Source organism: Dipteris shenzhenensis, chromosome 4, assembly GCF_047967505.1.
Source record: "Dipteris shenzhenensis isolate YYH24624 ecotype China chromosome 4, Dip_SZ_1.0, whole genome shotgun sequence".
NCBI classification, from domain to species: domain Eukaryota; kingdom Viridiplantae; phylum Streptophyta; class Polypodiopsida; order Gleicheniales; family Dipteridaceae; genus Dipteris; species Dipteris shenzhenensis.
The window spans coordinates 476,648-487,488 of NC_141599.1; the positions used below are offsets into that span (position 1 = coordinate 476,648).

Genomic DNA, 10,841 nt, shown 5'->3' on the forward strand with positions numbered 1-10,841 from the left:
TTCCTGCTGCCATGGTGGCCATTGAATACTTTTTCTTTTTAACCATTGAATACTTCTTAATCTCTGACTTTCATGGTACAGCATACCCTCGCAGTTGGCAGACCCAAAAGCTTGGCACAAGGCATTTTCTCTCCCAATATTGTTCAATACCTACTCCATGCTTGCTTGTATTTGGGAATAGTGCATGTGGGACAGCTGAGCTCCGTAGCACATTTTGGACAGTTTCCTTGGGAGGAGAACGCTTTGCAAAGCACAATGAGAAAAAAAATCACAAGAGACTTTAGTCTTTAACACCCCGGATCTATGAAAGGCAGCCAAAAAACCTCAAAATTGTTGTAATTAGCTGAGTCCTTCAAAGTTTCAAAGGTTGTAAAGGCATGCAGTGTTTAAGAGAATTTGAAGTTGGCCATTCTTTAGACAATAACCGAGCATGCACCAAAGCACGCTCTTACTCTCTATCCAAGCTTGTAATGTATCTTCGCTAATTGTTACATCCGATGTAATAGGGATAGATGACCAGTTTGCACTCACCGTTGAGGCAGGGAACAAGGTGAATGATGATCATTCAGAAGGCCTGCCCGAGATGATGAATCAAAAGCTCTGTGTGTGTGTGTGTGTGTGTGTGTGTGTGTGTGTGTGTGTGTGAGAGAGAGAGAGAGAGAGAGAGAAACCGGGAGAGAGAGGGGAGGGAGGGAGAGAGGGAAAGATGGAAGAACATAGCAAAGGGTGCAGCGTTGATTTAGGAAAGAGAAGCAGCCGATCGGAATCGTAACTAAGGCTAACCTGACGGGCAGGCCAAAAAACTATGCTTTAGAATCTCGTAAAAATCACCTACGTCCATCCCTGACACTATTTTCAGAAAACTATGGAAGAAAAAGCTGAAGTATGCCCATCCACCTCCTAACCAAGAAACCTAATTCGCATCATCGATGACCACACAATGAAACAAGCAAGTTTCCAGAAACAATACAACTGCATGTATCGATCCCTCAACATTATTTTCAAAAAGTCGGTAAACGGATGAACGAGCAGCCTCCTAGGAACCTTGCCCTACGCGTTGAAAAGTCCAACATTCCAGACAGAGATGCTAGAATTTCTGGTCCTTTGCCATTCAAAATATTAGTCATCCCCTCTAAGAAACATTTTCTTATGAATAAGTAACTAGGCTTGATGCCTCCTTAAATTACCACGTTAACATTTTCTTATGAATAAGTAACTAGGCTTGATGCCTCCTTAAATTACCAACGTGGAAAGACAGTGTACTGAACAGAGACTAACATTCTTGGAAAAAACTGTCCTTTCTGTAGGAATAATGGCTACACCTTCCTGATATACACCTATAACAAAATATCAAACTACGTTTTAATGACAGCCGCAAGATAAAACGACAACCGCAAGACTCCGGGGTATATTGAAGGAAATTTCTAGTCAGAGAAGACAACAGCGTGCAGGTACTTCACAGCCGACTTGTGAGAAACAGTAATGGCACCGTGATCGATTTGTTTGGACTCATCATGCAACATTCTCTTCCGTCGATTCGGTGGCTTCGGGTTCCGGCAGCGGTTTCGTCTCTTCGTCAAAGTCATATGGATCCCAGTGAAGCTCTTTTTCCTTGCTCACAAAGCTGCGTAGAGGAGAGTATAAGCTGGACAGATGCAACTTGGGAGGGTCCTTGCCAATCTCAGACCAGTTGTCAGCCTCAGGAGTATCCCAGGGGAGGTCATCAGAAGGGAGAGTTCTTTGTGGAAATAGCGAAAAACCCAGGGGTTTCGGCTCAGGCGGAGGAGCAGGCTGCACTTCTTTTACATAATCCGGTATATGAATGTCAAACGCCCCCTGCGGTCTAGCACCCGGCTCAAGGGGCGGGGGTGTGTTTCCAACATCCGACAAACCAAAATCAAAGTCACCACCTTGAGACTTTGGAATTCCCGAATCATGGTCGATAGTTGTACTTCCAAATGGAGACCTGGTTGGCTCCGAAGATGAGAGACCGTAATTGAAATTCGAAACGCTGCTCTGAGGAATAGGCCTAGGCCTGGGTCGAGGTCGTCGCTTCGGCAGGGGAGGATCATCTTGGTAAGAGCTGTAAGAGCTGCTGCTATCAAACGATGGAAAGTTACTGAGACTGAATCCAGAACTGCTGGAACCACTTGCGGAATCGGTGCCAATGTCCGGCAATCCAAACGAAGAAGTACTGCTGGTGCTGTTCACTGAGACGCTACTTGCGTTTACTGATACGTTGGGAGTGTCTACTGCTACGCTGCTGGCATTTCCTGAGAAGCTGCTGACATTTTGGCTACTTGCTGAGATATCTGGCGTTTTGCTTCCCGCCTCAGGCACATCAAAGACAGATTGATTGCTCTCGATAGGGCTTTGAACACTGGAATCCGTAACGGGCGAGGGTTTGTCTGCTGAAGAGCCAATCGCAGCGTCCAATCCTCCAGCAGGAGGAGAGCTAGCTACATTCTGAGGCACAGCAGCGACATTGGACGGAATACTTCCCCAATCTTCTTCGACTACCGGAGGGGAGGTTTCGAAAAGAGGAGCTTGGGAGATACCGGGGGAAGCTGCGGCCCCGGACGACGGGGCAGAGGCGGAATTGAAGCCACCAAATCCACCAGCACCCGTGGGTCTTGGAGCTGGGGGGCGAGCGGAGGCACGATCGACCCTGATAACTCGCCCGTCGAGGATATGTCCGTCCATTTTGGAAAGAGCTGTTTCGGCATCCGACTCGGAGAGGAAAGTGACGAATCCAAACCCCTTGGACCTGCCGGTCTCGCGGTCCGTGATGATCCTGACGTCTGTGACTTCGCCATGAGTGCCGAAGGCGTTCCGCAGACCTTCCTCTTCGGTTCTGAAAGAGAGGCCGCCGACGAACAGTTTGGCGCTGGCGAAACCGCGGGAGAATATGGAGGAGGAGGAGGAGGAAGGAGGAGCAGGGGGATTGAAGGCACTGATACGGAAGAGCGCAGCACCTCGCAAGAGGGCGAGGCTCAAGCGTCTGCTGCTGTGCGCCATCGCCATGACTGCCTTGAGTGCCTTAACAAAACGAACGATCAACAAGACAAGCTGTCCCTCCCTACCTAGAAATTCATTTCCACTTCCTTGCTCGACCACTCTCTCACAGCCAAAGCCTTCCCTTGCTTTGTTTTCTGAGAACTAGGGTTTTAGCCCACCAACGGGTTTAGGGCTCCTTTCTTCTACTCTCCATGCTCACAATTCATTCTTTGCCACTACCAAAAATGTGTCTAACTCTTAAAGCCTCAATATCTGCCCCTAGCAGCAAAGCGGTCTACTCCTGCCACCTAAGCATCCATTTGTCTCCACGGCTTCCAACCGTGCTTTGCATTGTGTGCAAGGTAGGTAGGGTACAAGGGGAAAGCTTGTGAAGCAACTGACGCTAATCCTGCTACAGCAAGGCATTGGGAGCTAATGGAGTATGTGGCTCCCCAATCTTCGAATGTGATTGTGGGGGATGAATTGAGTCACCTCAAGCTTTGTGAAATCACATCTATCCAATCCCTAAACTCTATGTACAAGTCTATATGTGAATTCCTTCGAATAAGTGAGCTATCTAACAAAGAAGCTTATGAGGTGCTCAAAGTTGACAACCAAAGGCATAAGGCACTCACTAAGAAGAAGTGTGTATTTCTTACTAAAAGAGCTTGGATGTTGTAGGATAAAACCTAACCGAATCATTTCACAATATCTCAAATATATATATATATATATATAAGTATGTATCAATGTATGGGGGGACATGGAGAGGAGTGACTTGATCCTTTTCCAAATTTGTATTACTTCTACAAACAAGAAAGGCATTTTTCACATAACTTTTGAAAATAATTCTTAAGGAGCAACTCATTGGACTTGTTATCTTCTTTTGCACCACCTTAGCATTTAAACACTGAGCTTTTTGTATCCTCTCATGGAACTCTTTGGCCAGCATGAACATGACTCATTGCTACATCACTCCTTGGCACATGCAAACTTTCATCCTCCTCAAGCACAAAGCCTACTTGCCGCAACTAATGCTTCTCATGTTTCATAATGGAAGTCCTGATGGAATCCTTCCACACCCCATGCGAATGACCAAGCACACTCAAGATAGATGGATCAACACTTTGTGTATGGGCCACAAAGGTATTGCAAAACTACGACGAACTATTCTTTAATACCATTAGGATGTTGTCTTCTCCCCTTGAATCTCCCCTTGAAGAAGCTGCTGGGACACCCTTAGTCACACTTCATCCCAATGCATTTATAAGTGCTTCCCATCTATCCTTTGTTTCAGTAATGAATCCAAAGCAAGTCACCACACTACGTGGTTATGTTCTTCTGATAGCCCAATTAGCATCATGGACAACATTCTCTTTACAAACAATTTCTTGTTCTTGCATACCAGAAGACCCAGGTATCCTTCCACCTATTGGCGCTTGCTAGTAGCATAAATATACTCCAGCCTATGATTATCATGCTCCATCATTGTAGCAGGAGTGGCTGAGCCTTATCTGGGTTTGATCCATAGATGGCCTTTGCATGTATGGGGTTTGAAGGCCAGCTTCTTCTATAACATTGTGTGCTACATCAACAAGCCTTTTTGTGGGCACATTACTTGAATCTCGAGTCGTCATCCTCTCCCTTAGTTTGTATAGAGTAGGACCTATTCCCAAATGCATGCTTGCCTATCATGTAGGCGTTGTAGTGGGCACTTTGTAGTACCAAGCCTGTAAGACTAGCCTCATATAAGCTTATGTGTTTGGCATACCCACATGAGCAGCCCTCGTGCTGGAATGTTTTGTCTTTGATAAATTCACAGCAGGTGCAAATCCATTATCCTCATGTTGTTATAGAAATGATCCCCCCCTTTGGGAAACCCCTATATCCCACCATGCCAACCAATTCTCAAGATCAGGTAACTCACCATTTCTTTATTAGTTGCTCATTAAGAAGCTGCCAAAACTTATATGGGCACCATTGTCTTCAATTTTGAACTCGTAGCAATTATTAGGAGCTCTCTAATAAATGGGTCATACACATGGGTGCCCATGGTAGACCATCCTTTCACCCTATGGAGTCTAGACATGATCAAAATGAAGCCATTATTGTCCCAAGCTACCACCTGGCCTCATTCTGTTCACCAAATCAAATCCTGATCTTGGACCAATAGTAGACATCTTGAAGACATGTCGTTGGTGATCATTCGAGAGTTGTCACTTTGGTTTGAGGGGGGCGTTGTTGAGGAGCAAACTTGGTTAGGACTCATGTTTTGGCAAATCATGTCGACTTTGTAGAGCGAAACTCTTTCCTTGTGAGTTTTCACTATTTGCTAGGTGATCTCATTTTCAGTAGCAGTCCTTGTTCCAAGCCTTAAAGGGGGGTGTTGTGGAGGAGAAAACTTGGCTAGGACTTTGGGTTGATTGTCCTTAGTGGAGTCAATAAAAACGGTGACTATGCATGCAGCCAATGGATTGATATGTGGCAAGAGCGAGTGCATGAAAGTTGAGATTTGGAGGTTGATGTCTTGTGTGACATAGATTACTTGTAGGTTTTTTATTCTAGCTTCAATGGTAGCCTCTCCTCATTGATCATTGCTGTATTCTCCTCACCATCTTCTCGCGCAATAGACTTAGGTTGCTATATCTATGTGATCTCATGTGATGGCTCATTGTAGACATGAGTATTAATTGTTTTCTTGGTCGTGTAACTATCGATCTCTCCAACAAACCCCATAGGCAAGAGGCGGCATGGTCATGGCCTTCTAGTGTCTCTTAATCCATTGCAACTTTATTTTTCTACATGATCTTATTGTCTTTGTTGAGCTTTAATATTCTATACATTTCATATAGCATATTGAGTTTTTATCACAATATAAAACCCACAAAAGACAAACCCAAACCCCTTTCACATTGACACTCAAGCACACTCTAATGCCTAGCTCCATACCGACGACTATGAAATACCAAATAGATATGGCTCGCGCTCTACCTTGAGGGCACCACACTCCACAAAGATTGTCTCAACCTCAGTTGCTTGGCCATGTTGGCCCTCGGGTTAAGGCCAATAGGAGCACGTGTCAAGGCCAACATAGGAGTGTGATTCTAGACGGTACCGAGTGCTACCTCATGCGGAGTGATATAACTTTTTGGATCGAGCACCACTCATAGTTGTTCAGGTGATTATGGGCAATTCAACCAATGGTGGTGAGCAACGGTGTAGCACACTGAATGCACTGCCTTTTAGAAGTCGGTTTGCTAGTTAGTAAGGAGGCTTTTGTAACATGGAGAAGAGCAGAGCTGTACTATTACAGCACCCTCCCTCTCACCTGAGCTTGCTAGGTTAGGAAGCTAATACTGAGTGTTCACTACAAGCCGAGGTGGCTTGGTTGTATGGAGTTTATATCAATACAAGTTGATTTCCTTGCCTATTCATTATTCATATGGTGTTGTCCACTGTGTCACTAATTCCTAAGTAACGTTAACTCAATTCTCCCATCACCATACAATTTTCCCTTCAACAACTACGGCACTCTAAGTGTTTAATGTTGGCATTTGTTTCATCACCATGAGCACGTTGCACTAAGGAATGCAAGAGCGAGCATCTTCAATGAGCACTGAACAGGTTAGGATAGCACCAAGCACTTTGAAGTTAGTCGTGGGTGAGAAACTGAAGCGTCAACATTTTGGTGATCCTGTTGGGGAAGGGTCAAGTGAGCTGCAAGCTGACAAGTTGTTAGTCCAGGAAATTTAGAGAATTGAGGTAGCAAGCCTATAATTGAGAGGTTATTGAAAGGTTCATGTTGACCAGTGTGACAAAACAAAACAATTGCTAGGAACTGTGTGCTATTACAAGAAATTTCTCCAAGTAACCCCATACGAGTGGTGGTCTCATAGGGTACTTGAAGACTCATTGAAGATATTGAAGGGAAATGAGAGCTAGCTGAGACACCAGTAACTATTACACGACTTGGTACCAAACAGTTGGTACCCAAATCAACACAAGAAGTTAACCTCACAACTTTAGACAAACCTGCAATGGTAGTGGTAAGTGCCACTCTTTCTTCCAAAAGCAACTAAAAGCCATTAAGAGCTATTCATCAGTACAAGGATGTTTTTGCCTAGAATTACACTAATCTATGGGAGTTCCTCTTGAGTTGTGCTAACATAAAATACCTTTGGTGCTAGATGCTAAACCAATCGAACAACAAAGGTATAGAATGAATCCAAACTATGCTAAATAGGTAAAAGCCAAGCTGGATCAACTTTTATGTGCTGGCTTTATTTATGCTATTGATCATACTGATTGGTTATTTCCCATTGTGGTTGTACCTAAGAAGAATGGTAAACTTCGAGTATGTGTGGATTATCAAGAAGTTAAATGCAAAGGCTATCCCTGACTAGTTTCCAATACCTTTCATTGATGGAATCTTGGATCCAGTTATAGGACATGAGATGTACCCATTTATGGATGGTTATAGTGGCTATAATCAAATTACTATAGCTCAAGGATCAATCTAAAGTTGCCTTTATCATAGAATGGGGAGCATATGCAACCTAAGTGATGCCCTTTGGGTTAAGAAATGCTCCATCAACCTTCCAGAAGATTATGACATAAACTTTGCAGATTATAACATTGAGTTCATAGCCATTTACTTGGATGATTTCTATGTGTTCTTCTTAGATAAAGATCAACTCGCTTATTTTTGCAAAAGGTATTTCAGAGATTCAGTCAAGTAGGTATTTCACTCAACCCGACTAAAAGTGCATTCTGTGTTTGAGTGGAAATATTGCTTGGTCATGTTATTACTCAAGATGGTATATGCACCAAGCCAGGTAAAATTTGTGCTAAATAACAAATGCCCAAGATTGAGAATGTAACTCAATTGCATTCTTTTATGGGTTTTATCAGCTTCTATAGACACTTTATTAAAGATTTTGCCAAATTGTAGCTCCATTATATGAGTTAACAAAGAAAGATGCCAAGTTTGAATGGACCACCAAATTGTCTGTGGTTTTCCATGATTAAAAAAGCCAAGCAGTGGCTACATCCATTTTGAGGCAACCAAGGTGGGATGTTATTTTTCATGTGCATGTGGATGCTTTTGGTTATGCACTAGGCATTATCTTGGCTCAATCGGATGGCTAGCTACATCAGATCCATGAAGAGGTGAGAATACTAATATACTCGACTACCTGACATGACTACTATAGCTGCCTACATATAACATTCCATCTGAGTGTAGAGATTTGAGAAGTCTGCCATGATTCAAGGACACAAGTCATGAGTAGATAACCAACAGAGGCGAGTTGGAGTGGAGATCATCATGGAATAACTACGGCAAGTGTGCCACTCACAAATATCTACTCCATGCATTATGACAAGAATTGCCAAGTGTCATGATTGATCATAACAACAACAAGCAATATTTGCTCTCTCCAACATCTCTCTCTCTCTCTCTCTCTCTCTCTCTCTCCCATTAAGAGAGATACTTAGAGCATTCACAAGTGCCCTTTAATTCTTCATGCGATTTAGGGTAGAGAAAGAAAGACCTAACAGGTCTTCTATGACAAACACAAAAAAGTGACAGTACATATGGATAGCCAGAGAGTCGGGATGTGCACAAGATTAGCTACTCCTGGTTATTAAAGGGCATAGATACATTCTAATACTATCATAGAGTGGCCTTTATAACATCAGTTTAAGACTGAGAGTCTTTTGAAGTCCTTAATCAATGCTTTCCCATCTTGATAATTTGCCTGCCTTGCTGCTTCCTTTACTTTGGCAAGTTCACTGTTTCTTTGTTTGACTTAGACTGGAGTGAGCTACTCAAATCCAAATCTTTGCAGCCTTTAAGTTCTATGTTTGTCTGAGAATCTTAACTCTTGCTACCTTCCCTCTATGAAGTAAACCTATGCTTGTGTGTTCATCCCATTCAATTTGTGATACTTCCTTCTTAAGACAAGTGTTGGTGTCAGTGGAGATGCATTACATTTGTGTATAACCTCTGCGATGATTTCCTACTTTCTCTCCATATCCTGCTTTCCATTACTCTCATATCCTACACTTTCCTCTTGAGGCCTGTAAACGAAAGTTTGAGCTCTCTGATTTCGTGTTGCAAATAATAGATTTTGCTCCTGTGGGTCCGAGATGATACTTTGTTTATGTGTCTTTGCATAGGGGATGGGTGTCGATAGGGTTGCAATGGTGGCTGAGTATGAGGGCTTGTGTACAGGGGATGGGTGTCATCAATAGGGTTGCAATGGCTGAGTATGAGGGCTTGCGTACAAGGGATGGGTGTCATCAATAGGGATATGCAATGGCTGAGTATGAGGGCTTGTGTACAGGTGTTGAAATGGAAAATGACTTCCTTGGAGAACTCCATAGTGGCTTGCATAGATATGAGTGCCCTTTTGCTAGATCTAACCTCCAAGTTGGGGGCTAGGGATTCAGCCCAAACCTAGAGTGACCTAAACCTAATTGTGTGTGAAGTGAACCGACAAAGAGGGCTGGGGACTGGGCTAAGGTTTCAACCCAAACCTAGCCTCCAAGTTGGGCTAGGGGTCCAGCCCAAACCTAGAGTGACCTAAACCTATCTGTGTGTGAACTGAACTGACAAAGAGGGCTGGGACTGAATTGAATTAAGAGAAAACAAGCTTTGAGAAATCAACCTAAATGAGCTAAAAATGAGCGATTTGTAGTCTTGGCGGCCTTGCAAACTTTGGATGCGAGCCTACTTGAACTATGGCAGAGAGTTGAGCTGAGACGAGCTCTATTAGGTGTGCAATGATGATAAACTATTGGGCGCTGATGGCTAGGGCTTGGGCTCTCAACAATGACCTACAACTGTTGTAGTTGATAAAGAGAGAGAGAGAGAGAGAGAGAGAGAGAGAGAGACTTCACTTCCAACTCCATATGTACTCCCCTTTAACCTGATGAAACCCTAGCTTATACCTCGCAATTCTTATCTCCTTTGATTCATGTAGGAGACAAGCTCTCTTAACCCTAGCACCATTTTTAGAATCTTGCAATCTTTTCCTGAACCATATACCTACTTCTTACACTTAAAACTCTTGAAGGAGGTGAAAAACTCCATTAACCTAGATGACAAACTATTCTTCTTCACCTAATCTAAATGAAGAACTAGTTTCTACACTTGAGGCTACATCTCTAACCAGAATATAACCCAAGGCCTTGTTCTACAACTATGTATATATTCATTCTAATGCAAATCTAGTCATTTACCATGGTATTTAAAGTGAATGGTTTTTACTTCAACCAATTGGTAGCCATGGTCATGTAATTAGCACTTGGTCTGATATCATCAACCATGTTAACCTAGTTATGGAAGTGTAACACCCTAAGTCGTAGGCATTACAGAAAGTAAATAATGTGAATACTCACACACACGAGACACAGAGTATGTAGAAAAGAAGAATTGAAAACATAGTGTATCTGAATCCATGAATTACATAATGATCAAGAGACACTTGATCCCAAGGATATAAAACGTATGTGGTTGCAACCGCTGACTGAAGAGTTGTGGCCATTTGCGCCCCTTGGGATCTATGCTAACCCCGCAAGCTGTTAATACCTTAACACATGGCACTCACGGTGGACTGTGCAAATCCACTAAGACAACTATGTTGCTAGAAGTCAGATTAGTGCGGTGCAATAGTGCATACCAATCATTTCGGGCTAAGCCAGGTAGAGAACCCATGCAAGTAGACATTTGTTGAATCCATAGACAACAGTTGATCCATCCCAAATAAGAAAGTACGTTCATTGGATGATTGCATCAGTATCGGCACTCTCTGTTGCCTAGACCCCCCCACAACCAATGA

The 10,841-nt window shown here is 43.2% G+C and overlaps 1 protein-coding gene across 1 annotated transcript; it reads right to left on the reverse strand.

The window, feature by feature from the left end:
- Positions 1-1,279: 1,279 nt before the first annotated feature.
- On the reverse strand, positions 1,280-3,198 carry LOC147902296 (uncharacterized). The gene has a single exon (XM_087373366.1). The coding sequence runs from the start codon at positions 3,022-3,024 to the stop codon at positions 1,513-1,515; it is 1,512 nt and encodes a 503-aa protein (XP_087229492.1). The 5' UTR covers positions 3,025-3,198; the 3' UTR covers positions 1,280-1,512.
- Positions 3,199-10,841: the final 7,643 nt, after the last annotated feature.